Source organism: Rhinopithecus bieti, unplaced genomic scaffold (assembly GCF_001698545.2).
Source record: "Rhinopithecus bieti isolate Rb0 unplaced genomic scaffold, ASM169854v2 scaffold_8226, whole genome shotgun sequence".
In the NCBI taxonomy this organism is placed as follows: Eukaryota; Metazoa; Chordata; class Mammalia; order Primates; family Cercopithecidae; genus Rhinopithecus; species Rhinopithecus bieti.
The window spans coordinates 1,430,607-1,453,845 of record NW_016805992.1 but is presented as its reverse complement, the minus strand read 5'-3'; the positions used below and the strand labels follow the sequence as shown (position 1 = coordinate 1,453,845).

At 45.7% G+C, this 23,239-nt stretch overlaps 2 protein-coding genes across 4 annotated transcripts in view; one reads left to right on the top strand and one right to left on the bottom strand.

Moving 5' to 3' along the window:
* Positions 1-22,561, bottom strand: part of PMM2 (phosphomannomutase 2) — a 38,638-nt gene extending 16,077 nt beyond the window's left edge. The window contains exons 1-9 of one of the 3 annotated variants that reach the window (XM_017874439.1): positions 22,389-22,482; positions 21,006-21,120; positions 18,135-18,246; positions 15,234-15,310; positions 13,647-13,738; positions 8,335-8,434; positions 7,802-7,877; positions 6,398-6,513; positions 4,340-4,652 (exon numbers count right to left, since the gene is read on the bottom strand). In XM_017874439.1, coding sequence (XP_017729928.1) covers positions 4,512-4,652; positions 6,398-6,513; positions 7,802-7,877; positions 8,335-8,434; positions 13,647-13,738; positions 15,234-15,310; positions 18,135-18,231 — 699 coding nt within the window. In that variant the 5' untranslated portion in view covers positions 18,232-18,246; positions 21,006-21,120; positions 22,389-22,482 and the 3' untranslated portion in view covers positions 4,340-4,511. Of the gene's footprint in view, positions 1-4,339; positions 4,653-6,397; positions 6,514-7,801; positions 7,878-8,334; positions 8,435-13,646; positions 13,739-15,233; positions 15,311-18,134; positions 18,247-21,005; positions 21,121-22,388 lie in introns of those variants that run through there. The other 2 variants (XM_017874436.1, XM_017874438.1) reach the window with 2 other exon arrangements.
* A 111-nt stretch (positions 22,562-22,672) lies between these two features.
* The window catches only part of TMEM186 (transmembrane protein 186), a 4,902-nt gene continuing 4,335 nt past the window's right edge, over positions 22,673-23,239 (top strand). The window contains exon 1 of the mRNA XM_017874440.1: positions 22,673-22,725. Within this exon, the coding sequence (XP_017729929.1) occupies positions 22,723-22,725 (3 nt within the window). The 5' untranslated portion in view covers positions 22,673-22,722. The remainder of the gene's footprint in view (positions 22,726-23,239) is intronic.

Genomic DNA, 23,239 nt, shown 5'->3' with positions numbered 1-23,239 from the left:
TCCCAGGCTTTCAGATCCCAGCTTAGTCTCTGACTAGCTGAGAGCCTGGATTTCCCTCTGTGCCTCCTCTGTAAGAGGGAGGACGCTGCTGTCTCACCCGGGAGCATGTACAACGTAAGTGTCCAGCTCAAGGTCTGACACTGAGGAAGTGCTGGAAGATTTACATTTCCTCCCTTTTTTCAATTTTTAAAAATTTTAATTTTACTGTTTTTTTTTTTTTAAGAGACAAGGTCTTGCTCTGTTGCCTAGGCTGGAGTGCAGTGGCACAATCTTGGCTCACTGTAATCTTGAACTCCTGGGCTCAAGTATCCTCTCACTTCACCCTCCCCAGTAGCCGGGATTACAGGGATTACCCAGCTCCTTTTCTCAAGGAAATTTAACAATTTTATTTTTCAATAGATAGCACATTCATAGTTCAAACATATTAAGAAAGAGTAAGACCTAGGTGGCAATTCTTTCTCCCGTCCGCATCCCCACCCCCACAGTAACCTCTGTAGCTTTCATCCATGCAGACTCCTTTCATGCATTTATAAGCAACATAAAGAGAAATTCCTTTCCCCTCTGTAGTCAAAAATGTGGCTAGCACATTACTTCTATTGTCCTGCACTTGGCTTTGTGCACCTAACAAAAAGCCCTAGAGATGGGTCCACACAGACTGTTTTTACAGCTACAGTGCAGAGACAGACCACTGTCATGTGGCCAGCCTCCTGAGGAGCGGCAGGGCTGTCCCCAACCCTGAACCCTCTGCGTGAGTCTTTCACACATGCTTGAGTGCACTGATAGCCATACTACCCCAAATGGAAGCATCAAGTCAGAAATTGAACCAGCTGCTAATGTTCATGAAGTGTTAAGAGTGTTTTCATGCTGCAACCGCCCTACAGCCAAGATGACTTTCACAGAAAGCACGGGTAAGTACAGGCTCTCTGGACTGCGGATTCAGAGTGGCTGAGGGTGATCCAGCCAGTGCGGTTCCTGGAAAGCCATGCAGAGCCATGCGCGGTGTGTGCTCTCTGCCCTTGCCATCTCTCTCTCTGCAGCAAACCAAGGTACGCCACGCCAGGCCCAGGGCCTCCATGCCGAACTCAGAGCCAGGTTTTAAGAAACGCTGGCTTTTGTGGCTATCAGGAAGAAAGACAGGGTTTCTGAAGATGGGAAGTGTTTTGACAAGCAACGGCCAATGCCTCACTTCTTCACTCTGCTCTCAAGTTGCTCCAAGCAGAGGGCGCCCTTTACATAACACCAGACCCTGCCTCCTGGAGGCTGTGTTGCCGGAAGGGGCTGCCAAGCCTCAGGGCCTGGCTGAGAAATGGCTTTTTTACTGACAGCTCTCAGCTCAAGATCACTTCCCTGGATGCCAGCGAAAACATTAAGCTTCATTAGGAAAGCAAAAACCCCAGCTTTCTAAATGTCTATCACTGAAAACGCACAGTGTAAGGCTAGTATTTGGATTGCTCTGTGCCTAAAGTTTCAAGAACTGATATGTTGTCTGAAGGTTTAGATGACTGGACTGCTAATTCCCATTTCTAGAAAACTGCTGATGAAAAGGATCAGAGATGGGGGCAAAGAATAGTGCAAGAATGTTCACCACAGCATCAGTTATAACAGCAAAAACGCTTAAGCCACCCAACGTGCCTCTACGAGGGAGATGGGTAAACGATGCCTAATGAGAGAATGTTATACAGCCATGAAAAATCTTCTTTGCAAAGAATATTCATGAATATGAGAAAAGTAAAATACGTTAAGAGAAACAAGACTAAAACTAAAACAACATGTAAGGATCCCACTTTTGGGATCATACACATAAAAAGGCTGGGACGTTGCTGGATGATGACAGGTGACTTTCCTTTTCTTCTTCATACTTTCTCTAATTTTCGATAATGAATGCACAGGTTCATTTACAATCAGGGGGAAAGCTTCCATTAAATAATACTCATTTTTTAAAAAGTAGGTAAGATTTTAAAATAGAATCCAGGTATCGTAATGCAATGGTTAAACAGAATAGAAAATCCTCTAATTCCCAAATGAAGAATTCCCAAAGGAAGTCATTTTCTGATTATCTAAGAAATGCATTCCATTCTGCAAAGTCCCAACTGAGGCTTCTAGATGGTGATTTACGTGAAGCAAGAATGTCATCATTACAAAACAGTCTGCTGTAGTGTGTCTTAATAGCTCTCCTCTCTGTCTGTAAGAAATGGCACCAAGCTAGAGGAGGACTGAGGAAGCTTCCAGGCATCTCTTAGATCCTGGGTGTCATTTCATTAGCTTAATGTTTTTAAAGACATGGAGTCAGACAGTGATCTTTTTCAAAGCCTGCACTGAAAGCATTTCTGCATCAAAAGCATTTCTACAAAAGGATGTGGTTATAAAACCATTTCTAACTGTCATTAAGAACAAACCTGAATGCCACACCTCCTTCAAAGTACCCATTTCATCTGGGATTTAGAACAAGATCTTTCTACCACACTGAGAGAGAGCTTATTGTAGTGGTAAGCACACTCACTTAAACAGCAGGCATCACCAGTCGTGGTATGGCACACCTGTAATTCCAGCTACTTGGGAGGCTGACGCGGGACGACTGCTTGAACTCAGGAGTTCAAGTACAGCTTGGGCAACACAGCAAGACCCTGTCTTTATTTTATATTATTTTATTTTACTTTAAACAGCAGGTATCTCTTTGACATCCTGATTTCAATTATTTTGGATATGTATCTGTAAGTGGGACTGCTGGATCATATGGCAGTTCTATTTTTAATTTGAGGAACCGCTATATAGTAGCTATGCCATTTAACATCATAGCTATGCCATTTAACATTTCCCACAACAGTGTACAAGTGTTCTAATTTGTCCACACCCTTACCAACATTTATTTTATTTTATCTTTTTGAGACGGAGTTTCGCTCTTGTTGACCAGGAGGCAGTACAATGGCACGATCTCAGCTCACTGCAACCTCCACCTCCCAGGTTCAAGAGATTCTCCTGCCTCAGCCTCCCAAGTAGCTGGGATGACAGGTGCGTGCCACCATGCCCGGCTAATTTTGTATTTTTAGTAGAGATGGGGTTTCTCCATGTTGGTCAGGCTGGTCTCGAACTCCTGACCTCAGGTGATCTGTCCGCCTCAGCCTCCCAAAGTGCTGGGATTACAGGCGTGAGCCACCACACCAGGCAGCCAACATTTAAAAAAAAAAAAAAAATTAGCCATCCTGGCCCAGTGTGGTGGCTCATGCCTATAATACTAGCACTTTGGGAGGGCGAGGTGGGTGGATCACTTGAGGTCATGAGTTCGAGACCAGGCTGGCCAACATGGTGAAACCCTGTCTCTACTAAAAATATAAAATTAGCTGGGCATGGTGGTGGGCGCCTGTAATCCCAGTTACTTGGGAGGCTGAGGTATGAGAATAGCTTGAACCCAGGAGGCAGAGGTTGCAGTGAGCCAAGATCACATCACTGCACTCCAGCCTGGGTGACAGAGCAAAACTCCGTCTCAAAATAAAATAGCCATTCTGGCAGGTGTGAGGTTTACCTCATTGTGGTTTTGATTTGCATTTCCCTAAATGCTGATGTTGAGCCTGTTTTCATATACCCACTGACCATCTGCATGTCTTCTTTGGAGAATTGTTTATTCAAGTCCTTTGTTCATTTAAAAAAAATTTTTTTTTTTTTTTTTTTTTTTTTGCCATTGAGTTGTTAGAGTTTCTTATACATTTTGGATACTAGTCCTTTTATCAGATATATGGTTTGCAGATGTTCTCTTCCCCTCTGTAGGTTGCTTTTTCATTCTGATTATTTCCCTTACTGTGCAGAAGCTTTTTAGTCTGATATTGTCTGACTGGCTTTGCCTTTGTTGCCTGTGCTTTTGGTGTCACGTGTAAAAGATCATTGCTTTTTCCCTGTGTTTTCTTCTAGGAGTTTTACAGTTTCAGGTCCTGTGTTTAAGTCTTTAATCCATGGTAGATGGCCAAAAGGACGAAGTCAGGATCTCAAAGAGATATCTGCACCCCATGTTCACTGAAGCATTATTCATAATGGCCAAGGTATGGAAACTACTCGTGTGTCTACTGACAGAAGAATGGACCAAGAAAATGGAGTACATTCTGGCCGGGTGCAGTGGCTCACGCCTGTAATCCCAGCAATTTAGGAGGCCAAGGCAGGTCCAGCCTGGCCAACATGGCAAAACCCTGTGTCTACTAAAAATATAAAAATTAGCTGCGTGTGGTGGCAGGCGCCTGTAATCCCAGCTACTAATCAGGAGACTGAGGCATAAGAATCACTTGAACCAGGGAGTGGAGGTTGCAGTGAGCCAAGATGGTGCCACTGCACTCCAGCCTGGGCGACAGAGCGAGACTCTGCCTCAAGAAAAAAAAAAAAATGTAGTATATTCATATCATGAAACACTATTCCGCCTTAAAAAAGAAGGAAACTTGCCATTTGTGACAGCAGGAGTAAACTAAGAAGACATGCTGAGTGAAATAAGCCCCTTACGGAAGGATGAATACTGCATGATTCCGCTTGTATCAGATATCTAACGGTGCTAAAGCCATATAAGCAGAGAAAAGAACGGTGGTTGCCACGGACGGGTTGGTGGAGGAGGGAGATGGAGAGTTGTTCAATGGGTGTACAGTTTCAGTTATGTAAGATGTGTAAGTTCTACAGATCTGTTGGACAAACAGAAGTGCCTATAGTTAACAAGACTGTATTGTACACTTAGAAACTTGTTAAGAGGGAATATCTCACATGAAGTGGTCTTATAACACTAGCAACAAAAAATCCCAAACCACCCCCAAAACCAAAGGGGCACAATGATTAAACTTATGAACCTGTGAGCGTTAAACATGTGCAGCTTTTGCTGATCAATGATACCTCAATAAAGCTATTTAAAACATACAAAGAAGAGGTAGATTTCTTCTGGTACCACCAGCTCTGTCATTAGCTGTGTGACCTTGGGCAAGTCCCTTACCCTTTATGGGTTCCAGTTTTATCATTCTGACAACAAGAAACAAGCCTCTACTATCCCCGAGTACCCCTCCTGCTGGAAGACTGTAGCGTGGGGGCTCTGCTGAAAACCAAACCTTTCATGGGTAGATCTTAGCAGTGCAGCAAGGATTTTGGAGTGGACCAGAGATCAGAGGGATGAGAAACTCTGAATATGCAGCAGTTATGATGCACCTGCTGGGTGCAGGATGGCGAAAAAGCCTGACAGGGGCCTGCTGATGATAAGGTAACCAACACCCCCAGGCTGCATGTGGGAGGCAGGCAGAGGGGCCCAGAGGATGAGAGGAACTGAAAAAGTGATGGGGCCAGGCGCGGCCTGTCATCCTAGAACTGAGAGGTCGAGGTGGGTGGATCGCTGAGGCAGGCGGATTCCTTGAGGCAAGGAGTCAAGACCAGCCTGGCCAACATGATGAAACCCTGTCTCTACTAAAAATCACACCTGTCATCCCAGAACGTTGAGAGGCCGAAGTGGGAGGATCACTTGAGCTCAGGAGTTTGAGATCAGCCTGGCCAACATGGTGAAACCCCGTCTCTACTAAAAACACAAAAATTAGCCGGGCATGGTGGCGCATGCCCGTAATATCATCTACTCAGAAGGCTGAGGCACAAGGATCGCTTGAACCTGGGAGGCAGAGGTTGCGGTGAGCCAAGATTGCACCACTGCACTTCCAGACTGGGCAACAGAGACAGACTTGGTCTCAAAAAAAAAAAAAAAAAAAAAAAAAAGAGAGAAAATGAAAGAAAAGGAGCTGGCCCAAAGCTGAGTGGAGGACGCCTGGGGACACTTCTTCTGTGTATTCATCCTGCTGGCCCTGGCCTCTAACACAGGCTGTGCTCTCAGTTCTCAGTTTAGATTTGGTCCTGGACTCGAGATTTCTGACATCCCTTGGGGGCAGCTCAAGTGCCCGCTGTGTGTGATGCCTGGGACGCACTTGGCCTCTTCACTGTTGCTGGTGCCCCTTCCTAAGTTTCAGGCTCATGAGATCATTCCCTGTCCTCCCATCATCCATGACCCCTCGTGTTCAACTTAGAATGAATGCCTCAGGGGGACAAATACAGTGGAAAGAAAAGATTGAAACAGGCAGAGCTTTGAAACGCACAGGGCTTGACAGTGGCACTGCGGACTGGTGTTCTGGAAGGCACATGGGGTTGCCAACGTTTAATTCCAAAGCCAAACTGAAAAGGATCAACTAACACTCAGTGTGATCCTCGCCTCCACAGAGGTGCAGGGGTCTGAGCTTAGAGGGGAAGGAGGCTCAATCACCCCCGTCTCCAGGACGGAAGCCACTGCTCAGTTTGAGCAGGGCCGGTGGGTAAAGTGTAGATACAGGAAAAACAGCCCGGTTGTCAATTTTCCCCCTCAAGCTCAAACGCAACAATGAAGCTGCACAAACACTTCTCTACTTACTGGCATGGTTTTGTCTCCAAAGAAATAAATGGTCTTATAGCCGTCATTTTCCACATGTCGCAGGCAATACCTCTTGTCCCATCCATCAGGAAAGACATCAAAGCTGATTTGGCCTCCTGCCGGGTGGGGATGGGGCACATACAAGCAAAAGGTGAAAAAGGGGCTAATGATATGTCACTGAAAAAAAAAACAATTTACTCTTTGTCAGTTAGTGGGTTGCCAAGGTTGATTTTCAGTACTCTAGTTTGCTACTTAGACTATTTCATGGATAGGTTCTAGAAATTAATTCTGCATCACATTTTTTGTTCCAGCATTATTTCACGTAGGTCTAAAATTGAGGCACAGAATGCCAACTCAGAGTGAGAAATGCATTTGCATTTAAGCGCCCTGTCAAGCACGTGGTTTAAAGGAAGCATGTTTATGAAAAATCTGACGCCAGCCTCATTCTGCTGTGCTAGTCTCGGGCTTTAACACACCCTCAGTGGAAAATGCCTGGAAGCAGGCTGCAACCAGCATATTTTGCAGGAAAAATGAGAATCCTCACTGAAGGTGATTTATAGGCAGCGCTCATGGGCAACAAGAAACCTTTCAAAGCTTTGTCAGAAAGATGTCCATCTCACAGTTCAGGAATACAAAAAACCCACCCACTCATCTGTTAAATATAATCCCTTTGCCATTCCAGTTTTCCTACAACCTCTACCTTTATGAAAGCTAGTAAAATGAGGAGGCTTTGAGCAATGACTCATTAGCACTGACAAGAGAAATCGGTGTGCAAAGCATTTGACAGGCATACTCTAACAAAAGACAAGCCTGAGACATCCATGCTGCAGGAAGAACTCTGCATTAGACACCAGAAATGCTCACACACTGGCTGTGTAAACAACAGCTTTGTGAACTCGGACGAGTCTCTTCTCCTTTCTGGGCCTCAGTTTCTTGATCTGTAAAAGCCACCCAATTGGCTCCTAAGGTTCCTTGCTGTTGAAACATTGTATGATTCCAAGACCTCGGTCTCCTTTACCTAAGGGGTTCAATTCCATGTCTCCCTTACGGAGTTCCCTATAGTGCTTCTCTTCCGCCCAAAGGTGTGAGAAGTTCCTACTCATTAGTAATCAAAATGCTTCTCTTCTGATGAGACAAGTGCAGGTAGGAAGAATCCTGTTGGGTAAGAATTTAGAACCAAGCCCAGCCCAACAGTCTGGAAGCTGTTTCTTGACTAGGCAAGTCCTATTACGGCTAACTGTGCAGAAAAGAGAGTGGCCGCTTTTTGTCTACAGACTGGACTGCTCATTTAATCTTCCTGCCCACCTAAAACTGCACATACTCCATTATCAATAGCTCACTGGCCCACAACAAATTCCAGGAAATGGGTATCCAAGTTTGTAATACAAACAATATATACAATACCTATAGAAAACGTGAGGCCTTTTCCTGCAAACTCTTTCCGTAGATCTGCTACAAACTTTTGTCTTATATTTTCCTTCTGAAAAAAACAAAAAGATGCCAATTGTCTCTTGTATTGCAGTTTAGAAAGCACACTTTTAACTACTGGCCACCAAGGTATGAATATCTTATTTATTTATTTATTTGTTTAGTTTTTGAGATGGGGGTCTCACTCTGTTGCCCAGGCTAGAGTGCAGTGGCATGATCACAGCTCACAGCAGCTTCAACCTCCCAGGCTCGAGTGATGCTCTCACCTCAGCCAAACAAACAGCCGGGACCACAGGTGTGTGCCACCATGCCCGGCTAATTTTTTTTTATTATTTGTAGAGATGAGGTCTCACTATGTTGCCCAGGCTCGTCTTGAACTCCTGGGCTCAAGTGATCCTCCTGCCTTGGCCTCCCAAAGTGTTAGGATTACAGGCATGAACCACCACACGGGGCCATATCTTATTTCCAAAAACCCAGCCATTCACCAAAGATATTTCAGAAAGACTTACTTTATCGAGTTCATAGAACTCAATGCGTTCCTCTTGGCTGCAGCTTCTTCCAATTGGCGACACGTTTAACATCCCATTCCGGAATTCAATGAAGGTACCCCTGGGAATGAAAGAGTGACAGAGGGTCCCCAAAACACATTATTTATTTGGGAAACATCATAAACAGCCTAAAATCTTGGGAAATTCTAAAAAGCAGAGGCTAGTGTGGTCAATGTTTCTTAGCTCTGTGCTGTGTAATACAGTAGCCATGAACTACTGTGACTACTGAGACCTGAAATGTGGCCAATATGAATTGAAATTAGATTTGAAAGACTTAGTATGAAAAAGGAATGCAGTCACATCAGTCATGTTGTATACTGACTTCGTGTTAAAATGGTCATATTTTGAGCCTGGATGACACGGCGAAACTCTGTCTCTATAAAAAATACAAAAATCAGCCAGGCATGGTGATGCGTGCCTATAATCCCAGCTACTTAGGAGGCTGAGGCAGGAAGATTCCATGAGCCTGGGAGGTAGGGGTTGTAGTGAGCTGAGATCACGTCACTGCACTCCAGCCTGGGTGACAGAGTGAGACCCTGTCTCAAAAAAAAAAAAAAAGGGTCATATTTTACATATATCAGGCATCTCATCTTTTCCTTTTCATTCTTTCAAAATGTGGCTACAGAAAATTTAAAATTATACATAGCTCACTTTCTATTTCTGTTGCACAGTGCTGCTATTGGGCAGATAATTTTATGGTTAATAAAGAACTATGAAAATGATTTCCAGCACTGGCAACAGCAGTCGTTTCCCTGAGGAGTTTGAAAATACATGTACCAGACACCTATCTTGCTACTGAGCTTCTGAACAGACTGACAGTACCAAGCAAAGCTACACAGAAAACGGCTCTGAGAATTGTCCAACGAGCCTCAATAATAACTGAGGAAATTCAATTTACCCATTAGCAGACAGCTCCTAAATGTTTGATTTGATCACATAAAATGAGAAACTAACATTAGTTTAGTCACTTCAAATGAAGATGTTTAACAATGTTCTTTTGGCTGGGTGCGGTAGCTCATGCCTATAACCCCAGTACTTTGGGAGGCCAAGGTGGGTGGACGGCTTGAGCTCAGGAGTTTCAGACCAGCCTGGGCAACATGGTGAAACTCCGTTTCTACAAAAAATACAAAAATTAGCTGGGCATGGTGGCGCACGACTGTATTCCCAGCTACTTGAGAGACTGATGTAGGAGGATTGCTTGAGCCTGGGCAGTGGAAGTTGCAGTGAGCCGAGATCGCACCATTGCACTACAGCCTAGGCAACAGATGGAGACCCCGTCTCAAAAAACAAACACACACAGCCGGGCGCGGTGGCTTAAGCCTGTAATCCCAGCACTTTGGGAGGCTGAGACGGGCGGATCACGAGGTCAGGAGATCGAGACCATCCTGGCCTAACACGGTGAAACCCCGTCCCTACTAAAAATACAAAAAAATAGCCGGTGCGAGTGGCGGGCGCCGTAGTCCCAGCTACTCGGGAGGCGAGGCAGGAGAATGCGTGACCCAGGAAGGCGGAGCTTGGCAGTGACGAGATCTGGCCACAGCAACTCCAGCCTGGGAGGCAGAGTGAGACTCCGTCTCAAAAAAAAAAAAAAAAAAAAAAACAAACACACACACAAAAAATAAAAAACAAAAAACAAAAGATGGCTTTTCCACTGTTTCCACTATGACTGTGAAAACAGTTTCTCTGGCTCACGCCTGTAATCCCAGCACTTTGGGAGGCTGAGGCGGGTGGATTCCTTGACGCCAGGAGTTCAAGACCAGCCTGGCCAACACGATGAAACCCTGTCTCTACTAAAAACACAAAAATTCGCTGGACATGGTGGTGCATGCCTGTAGTCCCAGCTACTTGAGAGGCTGAGACAAGAGGATCACTTGAACCCGGGAGGCGGAGGTTGCAGTAAGCTGAGAGCGCACCACTGCACTCCAGCCTGGTGACAGAGACTCTGTCTCAAAAAAACCAACCAACCAAACAAACAAAATCCCACAACCAGAAAAAGAAAACCATCCAGTTTCTTAAACATTCAGATAACTTGTAAACTAGACATCATTCTGACCAATGAAATTTAAGCGTTCTCTGACAAATTATGCAGTGAAAAGTGTCTTCCAGTTCTAAACGCTGATGCCTGGGAATCCTACGGAACATTTTCCCTGATCTTTTTTTACTATTTTAATCTCACAGACCTGTTCTCCAGGCACTGGCCATCGGAAATACCAAGAGGCCACATGCCACGTGCAGGGTTGATGACCTAATTCCATGTCAGTGTGGCTCTGGGCACCTCTCCAAGCCTCCTCTTATTCACCTACAGAAAGGCTAATAACGCGTGCTCTGGTTACCTCCAAAGGGCCTTGTTAAAATCAGCGTGCCAGTTATGTAAAGGTACTTTGTAAACTGGGAAACAATGAATACTCATCCAAGTAAAAACAGCAAAATCTCCATCAGCTGGATCCTCTCCCGTTGTGCTCAACTTTCAGATAAACAGGCAAATTACCTAACAAAATATGCAAGCCTAAAAATCTCTCTCAAAAATCCCATGTCCAGGCCGTCCTGGAGTTGGTGGAGGCCCAGCCTGTCCTCTACCACTTCTGTATGAGCACTGAGGCACTAGGGGACTGGTGACCATGCCCCGGGTGACCCTAGAGCTATGGGTCTAATGATCAGAAAAACAGCTCAATTATTTCCCCCCTACTCCAGGACATATTCTTCTTCTCATTTCCAAGGCACAGAGAGAAGCTGGTGCAGTTTAGAAAGCCTTCCCCAAAAAAGGATAAAGGTGGATGACCAAGCAATGAGTTCCTCCCTGAAGACCTGGGCTCTCTGAAGTCTCACTGCGTCTGCCTGGCCGCCGTGGGGCATGTAGTTAGTGTTGTCAGGCACGGGTGGACACATGTGGGTTAGGCTGGGTCTCAGCTCTGCCTCCGGGACTCACCACGTCTCTTCTACTATTCTGGAATTATGGCTCTCCACATGCCTCTCCCTCGCTAAATGATACACTCTTTGAGGACAGGATTATGCCTTTTTTTTTTTTTAAACCCTCCCTTAGCACTTGGCCCATAGTAAAAATGGAATTGACCTAGGATATTTGTATATTTTATCTTTTTGCCAAGGAAAATTTCTCACACACACAAAAGTGAACAGAATAGGACGAGTCCTCACATGCCCATTACCCAGCTGGAACAATAACAAAGTCCGGGTCTGGCCTGTCTCCTGCAGGTCTCCTCTTGGGCTAAGGGACATTCCTGAACTCTGGATGGAAGTGCTGAGCAGGAGGCGCTCAGGTTACGAATCCTAATAGTGTGAAGCAGCCTCTGAAGTACAGCCTGCCCTGAAATTGAATTGCCACTTAAACCGTGTTTCCATCCTGATGATTAAGGTGTTACACAATAAGTATGAAAACTGGGAAGGCCGGGTGCAGTGGCTCACACCTGTAATCCCAGCACTTTGGGAGGCCGAGGTGGCTGGATCACCTGAGGTCAGGAGTTCAAGACCAACCTGACCAACATGGTGAAAACCCGTCTCTACTAAAAATATAAAAATTAGCCGGAACTGGTGGTGGGCGCCTGTAATCCCAGCTACTGGGGAGGCTAAGACATGAGAATTGCTTGAACCCGGGAGGCGAAGGTTGCAGTGAGCCGAGATCGCGCCATTGCACCCCAGCCTGATCAACAGAGCGAGAAAGAAAACGGGGGGTAAAAATGAGAAGGATTTCAAAGAAATCACCTGCAACCTTACCATCAAGAAATATCCACGGTTAACATTTGGGTCTATTTCCTGCCAGTCTTTTTACTGTGGGCATTTATGTTCATCATTATTAGTATTACTATTATTTTAAAAATGGAATTGAGATAATTATACCCGTGGCAGAAGGTAGGTCCCCAAACCAAACATTTATGAAAGCCGGGGCGGTGGCTAACGCCTGCAATCCCAACATTTTGGGAGACTGAGGTGGAAGGATCGCCTGAGGCCAGGAGTTGGAGACCAGCCTGGACAATGTGGCAAGACCCTGTCTCTACAGAAAATTAAAAAATTAGCCAGGCATGGTAGCATGTGCCTGTAGTCCCAGCTACTCAGGAGGCTGAGGTAAAAGGATCACTTGAGCCAAGGAGGTTGAGGTTGTAGTGAGCTATGATCATGCCACTGCACTCCAGCCTGGGCAACAGCGCGAGATGCTCTCTCTCAAAAACAAACAAACAAACAAAAAATAAAAAGAAAGCCTATGGAGTCAGAAAATGAGAGAAGCAGTCTGTGAAAGACTGGAACAAAGGTCCATGTGTCAGGTGGCAGTTGCTCAGGTGGCACCTGCCAGGGGGGAACTGGGAGCTGGAATAGCGAGGTCTCAGATTTGCCAATAGAAGCCAGAAATCCAGATGTTTAAAACATAAAATTAGGCTGGGTGCCGTGGCTCACGCCTGTGATACCAGCAATTTGGGAGGCCGAGGCAGGTGGATCAGTTGAGGTCAGGAGTTCGATACCAGCCTGGCCAACACAGTGAAACACGATCTCTACTAAAAATACAAAAAAAAAATTAGCTGGGCATGGTGGTATGCGCCTATAATCCCAGCTACTCGAGAGGCTGAGGCAGAATTGCTTGCACCTGGGAGGCGGAGGTTGCAGTGAGCCGAGATCCTACCACTGCACTCCAGCCTGGGCCACAGAGTGAGACTCCGTCTCAAAAATAAATACATAAATAAATTTAAAAAAGTAAAATCAGACTTTTACACGATGGCAATTAATCCAGATTTTCTTTAACACTGCAGGCCAACCAGATTTGGGTTTTACATGGATCTGGCCCAAAGGCTTCCTGTCTGAGACTCCCCAATCCAGGGTTTCTGTTGCTTTTTGTACACGCTGCTTCACTGCTGTTTCCTCTCACCGACAGCCTTTGAAAGCATATGGTCTTCAATGGCTGTATGAATTTCCATCATGTGGACAAGCCATCATTTACATAATCACTCTTGTACTGTTGGCTTTGTGGACTGTTTCCAATTATTCCTTACTAAGTGCTGGGATTCGGATTTAAATTCGCTGGCCCATGGTGGCTACTGAACCCTGCTGTGAACCAGCAGCACCAGGGCAGCCAGAGAAAACGTGGATTTCCAAGCTCGGCTCTCAGGCTTTCTGAATCAGAACTGTCAAGGGGCAGGCTAAATATCAGACTTTGTTTTTACAACTCTTTAGGTGATTTTTATAATCCTATTTGGAGAATGCCCACATTCACCCACCATATGACACTACGCTATGTTCCAGTGATGCCTCTTTGTTAAAAGCAAACCCACCTCTTCTTCGGGAGTTTAATTTTCGCAATGTAGCTCAGACAGTAGTTGATTAAATCTTGGATTAGGGCCTCACCCAGATGACTTTGAATATTCTAGATGAAGAAAATACTTGAGTTATTTGATTCCGCAGAAGCATTTTCAAAACAGCTTTATAGCAAACCCAGGGTCTTCAGCCCCTGTTGCTGAAAATCAGTAGGCTGATACAGCAGTGATGGTGACATGCCTCACTGCCTGTTTAATTCCTTCTCTTATTTCTCTGGTCAAAAACATTAGGCAAGCCAGAAAGGCTTTAGTCAAAAGCATATGCTGCTTCATTACCCAAGATTTTTGTACTCATTATTGTTCAAATGCTTCCTGTAAGGCCCAAAGAGCTTACTGCTGCCACTTTTATTCAATTAAAATATCTCCAGATATTGACAGAAAATATATTTGTTACACTTCAGCATTCTCTTACGTCTGAACAGAATGATCTTACTACTACTAAGAGTTACATAGTACCTTTTAAAAATGCTTATAGTGGCCAGGCATGGCAGCTCACACCTGTAATCCCAGCACTTTGGGAGGCTGAGGCAGGTGGATCACTTTAAGTCATGAGCTTGAGACAAGCCTGGCAAACATGGTGAAACTCTGTCTCTACTAAAAATACAAAAATGAGCCAGCCATGCTGGTGGATGCCTGTAATCCCAGCTACTCGGGAAGCTGAGGCTGAAGAATCATTTGAACCCAAGAAGTTACAGGGAGCCAGGACTGCGTCACTGCATTCCAGCCTGGGCAACAGAGTGAGATTCTGTCACAAAAAAAGAAAAAAGAAAAAAAAAAAAACAACCCAACGCTTATAGTGAGGCAACCTGCTCTAGTTTTATCATCACAGAAATGTTATTAGTAGATTGAAATTCAGGCATGGTGGCATGTCCCTGTAGTTCCTGCTACTTGGGAGGCTAAGGCAGAGGATCACCTGTGCCCAGGAGGTCTAAGCTACTAGGACTGCACCACTGCACTCCAGCCTGGTTAACACAGCATAACCTCATCTTTTTTTTTTAAAAAAAAAAAAAGAAAGAAAAGGTTGGGTGTGGTGGCTCATGCCTGTAATCCCAGCACTTTGGGAGGCTAAGGTGGGAGGATCATTTGAGGTCAGCAGTTGGACATCAGCCTGGTCAACATGATGAAACCCTGTCTCTACTAAAAATATACAAAAATTAGCTGGGTGTGGTGGCGTGTGCCTGTAATCCCAGCTACAGGGGAGGTTGAGGCATAAGAATTGCTTGAACCAGGGAGGCAGAGGTTGCAGTGAGCCGAGATCGTGCCACTGCACTCCAGCTCCAGTCTGGGTGACGAGCAAGACTCCGTCTCAAAAACAAACAAACAGAACAAAACAAGAAAAGAAATAATATATTTAAAAGTATAAAATTTAGTTATTAGTTTAGAATAGTAATAGTCACATGGTTCAAAATTCAAAACAAAAAAGAATACAGAGTAAAGATTCATTTCTACCCCTGTTCCTCATCTTCCCAGAGGCATTCAATGTGAAATGCCCTTTCAGAAAACACTTTTAATAGTATACAGTAATTCGGATACTCAAGAACCTACCTGTTTACACAAGAGCTTCCCATCTTTGTATGCTACCAAGCCATTTTCCGGAAACACATAATCATATTTTTCAACCACTACAATCAAAACCAAAAAAACACTTAGAATGCAAAGAATCAAAACCCGTGTTTCTATTCCTTGATTAACAATGACCACTAATAAAACTGCTAAACTCCAGCAAGGACTGTGAGAGACCATCTCATCTTACAGACTAAGAGAAGAGTATGGAAAAACCTTCCTTATTGTTTTTTTTAATGGCTCTTTTCGGTTACATATTTAAACGATGACTGGGCAGGAGATTAGAGACTTGGTGACAGGTTATTTTACGTCCCTGACTTCAGCCTGACTGTCTGTAAAGGAAGATGCTGGTCCACAATGCTGATGGTTCGCCAGCAGCAACCAGGGCAGTGAGTGAAAATGCAGATTTCCAAGCTACGCTCTCCGGCTTCCTGAATCAGAATTGCTGAGGGACAGGCTAAATATATTTTTAAAAAGCTCTTTGGGCTGGGTGCCGTGTGGCTCACGCCTGTAATCCCAGCACTTTGGGAGGCTGAAGCGGGTGGATCACGAGGTCAGGAGTTCCAGACTAGCCTGGCCAACATAGTGAAATCCCATCTCTACTAAAAATACAAAAAATTAGCCGGGGGTGGTGGTGGGTGCCTGTAATCCCAGCTACTCGGGAGGCTGAGGCAGGAGAATTGCTTGACCCTGGGAGGCAGAGGTTGCAGTGAGCTGAGATCGTGCCACCGCACTCCAGCCTGGGCGCCGGTGCAAGACTCCATCTAATGTCAAAAAAAAAAAAAAAAGAAAAGTCCTAAAAGACCTTCGGTGGCCAGGCACAGTGATTCACACCTGTAACCCCAGCACTTCGGAAGGCCGAGGTGGGCGGACCACCTGAGGTCGGGAGTTCAAGACCAGCCTGGCCAACAGCGTGAAACCCCGTCTCTACTAAAAATACAAAACTTAGCTGGGCGTGCTGGTGGGCGCCTGTAGTCCCAGCTACTTGGGAGGCTGAGGCTGAGGCACAAGAATCACTTGAACCCAGGAGGCAGAGGTTACAGTGAGCCAAGTTTGCACTCCTGCACTCCAGCCTGGGCCAGAGAACAAGACTCTGTCTCACAACAAAACAAAGCACTCTTTGGTGATTCTTATAATCAGTCTGGTTTGGACACTATCCATGCTGTCAACGTTAATGGAGGGATTCTCAAACTTCAGGTACCTGTTAAAATGCAGATCCCCTGTGTGTTGGGTGGGGCCCCCATACTCCTATTTTAATAAGCTTCCCAGGAGATTCTGATACAGGTGGGCCTTCACCTGTCTTTTAGCTGGTGAATGTTTTGATTCTATTGTTGCATGTCTCTGAAAGGTGCAGACACTATGCTACCCTACACAAAACTTCCCTGAGCAAGTGGTTAAATACACAACTAGACGCAGAAAGGGTGATCATGAGGAGGTAACAGGATTTTCAGGGCTTCATGATCTCCAGTATGTGGTTTATAGCATTTCTAAGTAGGAGACCAACCAGGAAAATGACGTGGAAGTGCGAGAGTTTTTAAAGGCATTGCGGAGATTACTCTTCTAGTAATGGGGATCCAATAAATACAGGCTACACAGATTTGGACTGTAAGATATTACATCTCGGAGAACAGTAATTCTCAAATGGGGGTGATTTTACACACAGGTCATTTGGCAATGTCTGGAGACACTTCCGGTTGTCATAACCATATGTGTGCGTGTGTGTATGCTGCGGGCATCTAGTGGGTAGAGGCCTGGGATGTCGCTAAATACCCTACAATGCACAGGACGGCCTTCATAATGGAGAACTAACTGGTCCAAAATATCAATAGTGCGAAGGTTGAGAAATCTTGCTCTAGAGGAGCTGGTTCCAAGATGTGAGGACTCTGGGGGACAATAGGGGTTAAAAGAACAATCAATTCATCCACTTCTCCACTTACAATTTCTTCTTTTTTTTTTTTTTCCAAGATGGAGTTTCGCTCCTACTGCCCAGGCTGGAGTGCAATGGTGTGATCTCGGCTCACTGCAACCTCTGCCTCCTGGGTTCAAGCAGTTCTCCTGCCTTGGCCTCCCAAGTAGCTAGGATTACAGGCACCCATCACCATGCCCAGCTAATTTTCTGTATTTTTAGTAGAGACGGGGTTTGATCATGTTGGCCAAGCTGGTCTCAAACTCCTGACCTCAGGTGATCCACCCGCCTCAGCCTCCCCAAGTACTGGGATTACAGGCGTGAGCCACCACGCCTGGCATCCACTTACAATTTCTTACAGGCCAGGAGGCCCTGGGGCTATGCAGATGAATAACTCATACTCCTGCTCTTCAAAAACATATAATCGGATAGTTTACAATAATTACACAATGCTACCTTAGTAGGGTTGTACACTAGAATCTCTCGGAGGTACTTACTAAAATAGGATTCCCAGGCTCCATAGACCTATCAAGTCAGAATCTCCACTGAAGGGGTCAAAAACCTCTCTGGTTTTTTGGGGTCCTGTGCTGGAGATTCTGTTCCAGTGATGGGGAGGTGAGGGGGGCTGTCAGAGGGACAACTGGAAGACCAGCCTGACTGGGGCTAGAAGGGCAGTGAACGGGTACAAGCAAGAAGTATTCCAGGCAGAGAGATTACTATGTGCAAGGACACAGCCACCGACCTTTCTAGGTGAATCTACTCACACATCTGAGTACCCAGTTCTCCATCAGTAACTCCAGAAATTTACTGGATTAAAAGCAGAGGAAAAATACAGGCCAAGCAAATGTTTCCAAAACAAGGAAGCAGCAAGTCTGGCATATGAGGACAAGGTTTTAGGGCAGCCTATGATACCTGGCAACAATATCCTCATAAGAAGTTAATCTTTTACCAGATGTAATTAGCAACCTCTCACTTACCATCATTTCCCAGTTGCTCCTGCACTTTCTCAAAGTCCGACCCGCCTACCACTCCGATTTTGATCTTCTGCCTCAAGTTTTGCAGGAAGTCATCCATTTCTTTGGTAATTTTCTAAATTTCAAGAAGGAAAATACAACACTCATAAGCCAAAAAATAAACAGGAGACTAAAACTCTAAGGGTAACACAAGTACACAAATCTTATTTTCTTATTTAAAAATTAAAGAAAAAAATTGTTTTTGAGATAGGGTCTCACTTGTCACCCAAGCTGGAGTGCAGTGGCATGGTCATAGCTCACCGCAGCCTCGACCTCGACTGGGGCTCCAGTGATCCTCCTACCTCAGCCTCCTGAGTAGCTGCGACTACAGTTATGCGCCAGCACACCTGGCTAATTTTTTTATATTCTGTAGAGACGAAATTTTGCCATGTTGTCTAGGCCAGTCTGGAACTCCTGGGTTCAGCAGATCCACCAGCCTTGGTCTCCCAAAGTGCTGAGATTACAGGCATAAGCCAGGCCTATAAACCTTATTTTCATACATGCCAATTAAGTTACCAGCTCTGTACACAGTTCAAATATTTCAGTTGTAATGGGGGGTGGGGGTGCATCTTTACCAGAATAAACTTAAGTGTTATTTTTACCACATTTTAAACACAGGTAATATGTTAGCAGCTGTTGTGCACTGTGCCAGCTAATTTTTTATGCATTTATATACCCATCTATGGACACATATACAAATAGGTCTTATTTTTGAAACATAAATGGAATCATTCTATGTGCTTTGCAGCAACTTCGCTTTTTCAGCATGATGTATTCCTTTTAAATGCTACACTGTACTCCATCTATGGATTTAAGTTGTTGATTTTAAAACAAAATAACATAATGAAATTAAAGAGGAAGCTCAGGGCTAGCCTGTAATCCCAGCACTTTGGGAGGCCGAGGCAGGTGGATCACCTGAGGTCAGAGTTCGAGACCAGCCTGGCCAACATGGCGAAACCCTGTCTCTACTAAAAATACAAAAATTAGCTGGGTGTGGTGGCACATGCCTGTAGTCCCAGCTACTCGGGAGGTTGACGCAGGAGAATAACTTGAACCTGGGAGGCGGAGGCTGCAGTGAGCCGAGATCGTGCCCCTGCACTCCAGCCCGGGTGACAGAGCAAGACTTCATCTTAAAAAACAAACAAACAAACAAACAAACAAATAAATAAATAGGAGAAGCTTAGAACTGATTTATTGCAATTACTCAAAACAAACAAAAAAAATGTAAAAGAGTAAGATGACTAGATTTTTTAGTCTCTTCTAAAAGCAAAGCTCCTATCTAGAAAGAGTGGTCTTAGTGGTATAACCTTATGGTAAATTCCAAACTGTGTGATAATTTTTAAAAAGTTATAAACTAAGATGAAAAACAGCCCTACATTAAGACACATCACAATGTATTTTTACAAGTCTTATAACTCAGTACTTTGAGCAATCTTAGTTGCACATTTACATTGAATGTCTTTTTTTTTTTTTTTGACACGAAGTTGCGCTGTCGCCCAGGCTGGAGTGCAGTGGTGTGGTCTCGGCTCACTGCAACCTCCATTTCCTGGGTTCAAGCGATTCTCCTGTCTCAGTCTCCCAGGTAGCCAGGATTGCAGGCACCCGCCATCACGCTCAGCTAATTTTTTGTATTTTTATTAGAGACAGGGTTTCACCATGTTGGCCAGGCTGGTCTCGAACTCCTGACCTCAAGTGATCCGCCCGCCTCAGCCTCCCAAAGTGCTGGGATTATAGGCGTTAGCTACCGCGCCCGGCTGAATGTCTTTTTTTATTGTTTTGAGATGGAGTCTCGCTCTGTCGCCCAGGCTGGAGTGCAGTGGCGTGATCTCCACTCACTGCAAGCTCCGCCTCCTGGGTTCACGCCATTCTCCTGCCTCAGCATCCCGTGTAGCTGGGACTACAGGCACCCGCCACCTCGCCCGGCTAGTTTTTTGTATTTTTAGTAGAGACAGGGTTTCACAGCGTGAGCCAGGATGGTCTCGATCTCCTGACCTCATGATCCACCCGTCTCGGCCTCCCGAAGTGCTGGGATTACAGGCGTGAGCCACCGCGCCCGGCCCTGAATATTTTTTTAAAAAAGTTACTAGAAATTTAGAAAATACAAAAAACCATTTAATTCAACCTCAGTATATAAACACTTGGAGTTCAATGATTTTTCTTTAAAAATTTTTGACTAATACATGAATCTGATTAAAATAAAACTGTATAGAAGGGCTTGTAATAGAGTGCAATCTCTTCTACTCTCACAGTGGAATTTGGACCTATTAGACAAAATCTAGAACTGCAGGAATGGCCTTTAAGAGTCAGAACGCAGTGGCTCATGCCTGTAATCCCAGAACTTTGGGAAGCTGAGGCAGGTGGATCACGAAGTCCAGAGATGGAGACCATCCTGGCCAACATGGTGAAACCCTGTCTCTATTTAAAATACAAAAATTAGCCAGGCGTGGTGGCACGAACTTTAAGTCCCAGCTACTCAGGTGCCTGAGGCAGAAGAATCGCTTGAACCTGGGTGGCGGAGGTTGCAGTAAACTGAGATTGCACCACTACACTCCAGCCTGGCGACAGAGTGAGACTCCGTCTCAAAAAAAAAAAAAAAAAAAAAAGAAGAAGAGTCAGAACTGTGAAAATCAGAAGATGAGAAGCACTTTCCTGAATGGCATACCCCGTAACTAGGACAGCTTCTACCTTAGCACAGATAGGAAATGGGAAACTTGACAGGAACCAATGTCCTGAGGCTCAGGGACTTGTACCAGGTTGGCTTTGTGAAACTGAGGAGGTTAGTTCTTCACTGAGTGTGTTTCCTTATGTTTAAAATGGTAATAACAACTATCCTACCTGGAAAGAAAGATGAAGGAAGGTTGAGAGGGTCCAGCGAAATCATGAAAAAGGGTTGGCCATGTAAACCCTAGACCGCTATGGCCCACAAACCACATTGGGCAGCTGTTAGTTTCTGTAACAAATAAATACAGTTTTACTGGTACACAGCCACTCTGTGTTTACATAGGGTTTATGGCTGGTTTTGTACTAAAGTTGAGTGGCTACTATAGACCATATGGTCTACAAAGACAAAAGTATTTGCTATATGGCCCTTTACAAAAAATGAATTGGGGACCGGAGTTTTAGACCACTATGGGCTTTTAACAACCCCAAGTGTGTGATGGCTGAATTTCAGACTCAGAAAAAGCCTTTGAAGAACTTGGGAGTTGAGTGTCATCACTAGGTAGATCAAACCTGTGGCTGAGAAGGGCAAAATGATATGTATAAGGTCACACGCATTTGACGTGGACTTCTGGAGCACACCATTGTTACCACCAAGCGAAGACTACGAGCGGTGAGGACAGAAGTTGAGGATAGTGAGACCATTGGGGTCCAGTCTCAAGTTGAAATGGCCGGTTGTCAGTGGCCAATTTCTGAAAAGGGGACAGGTGAGCCTCATCTCAAGGCTGATCATGACTGAAACTTATCTGTGCCTGTAGCAGTAAAATCTGGAAGTGGAAAGCAAGCTTCCAAAGGCCCAAAGAGGCTCTCAGCGGGCAGCCTGTAATAACCTAGGGCTCCTCCATCTTACTAGTCCACTGCAGGGACTGGAGATGGGTGTGGTGGAGGTGGCTACTATTTACTGAGGCCAAGTGTGCTGTGTGCAACATACTTTCAAGAACTTACACAATCTCATTTGATCCTCACAGGCACCATATGGAACAGGTAATATCCCCATTTAAAGCTGTAGATGTTGAGGCTCAGAAAGGTTAATGACTTGCTCAAGGTCACACAGCTGTCAAGAGGTGAAGATGAGCCTCTACTAGGTCGATTTGACCTGGAAACCTGTTTTTAATATCATGACTCACGGCACAGCCTATTGGTTACAGCATTGAGGCCGGCACACAGCTGATAAGGGGGCCTGATGTCGGGTTCAAATCCTGGTCTATCAGTCCCGAGGACTAGCAGTGAGTCCAGATTGCATTTTCCAACCCAGCACAAGTTTCCTTCTCTTAAGAGTTCTTCAGCCCCGTCTCATCTTTCCAAGCATCAGAGCTCCTGAAGAGCTGGGTAGGGCCTCCCTCTCATTCCTCCAGGGCACCCAGAATAGGGTCCAGCCCCCGTGAGGACGTAGGTGGTCCTTAGCCAGCCCTTGGCGCCTACCCTGGGTGTTCGATAGCGCCAACTGGGAACAGCACGGACTCTGCGTCGGCTGCCACCAGCCTGCCGGGCGCCACTTACCTGCCGCGGGGCGGTGAGGGTCCCATCCACATCGAAGAGGCAGAGCGCTGGGCCAGGGGCTGCCATGTCCCCAGCTTCTAACCGCACCTTGCAAGACTCGTTGGCACCAGGAACTCGGCCCGGAACTTCCGAGTTCGGCCCCCGAGCCGCAGGGCACGTCGGGAAGAGGAGGAGACTCCGATACGACAACACCTGGGACAAGCGCCAGCCACGATTCCTGGACCGCAAATCCCAGGGTGCAACGCGGATCACGCCCGCCTTGTACATTTGAGCATGCGCTCTCAGAGGTTCCGGGGGCCGTCGGGATTTACTTCCGGCAGCAGGCTGTGGAGCCATGGTAAGGAGGCTGGTGGCGAGCCTTAAGGGGGTGATGCTCCTTGGGGGTCGGTCGGGGTCAGAGCTGGGGCAGGCAGGCACGACGCCCGAGTTTCGGACTTGGAGAATCCGTGGGAGGAAGCTCTGGCGTGGGTTACAATTCGCCATTCCCGGGCTTTCTCTGCCCTCCTTGCATCACGTGCGCACAATAGTAATAGCTAAAACTCGCTGAGCTCTCACAGCGCATCAGGTACTAAGGTGAGGGCTCTGAAACCATCTTCTCGTTCACTGTGTTCTGAGTCCCCATTTTGAAAGCCGAGGAAACCGAAGCTGAGGGGTGTGGAGTGATTTGCTCAAGAATCCACAGGTAGTGACTGATGGAGCCAGAATTGGAACCAGAGCTTTTGCTGCTTCACTACCCACCTAATAATATGTTTGTGCTAGCCGGGCGCGGTGGCTCAAGCCTGTAATCCCAGCACTTTGGGAGGCCGAGACGGGCGGATCACGAGGTCAGGAGATCGAGACCATCCTGGCTA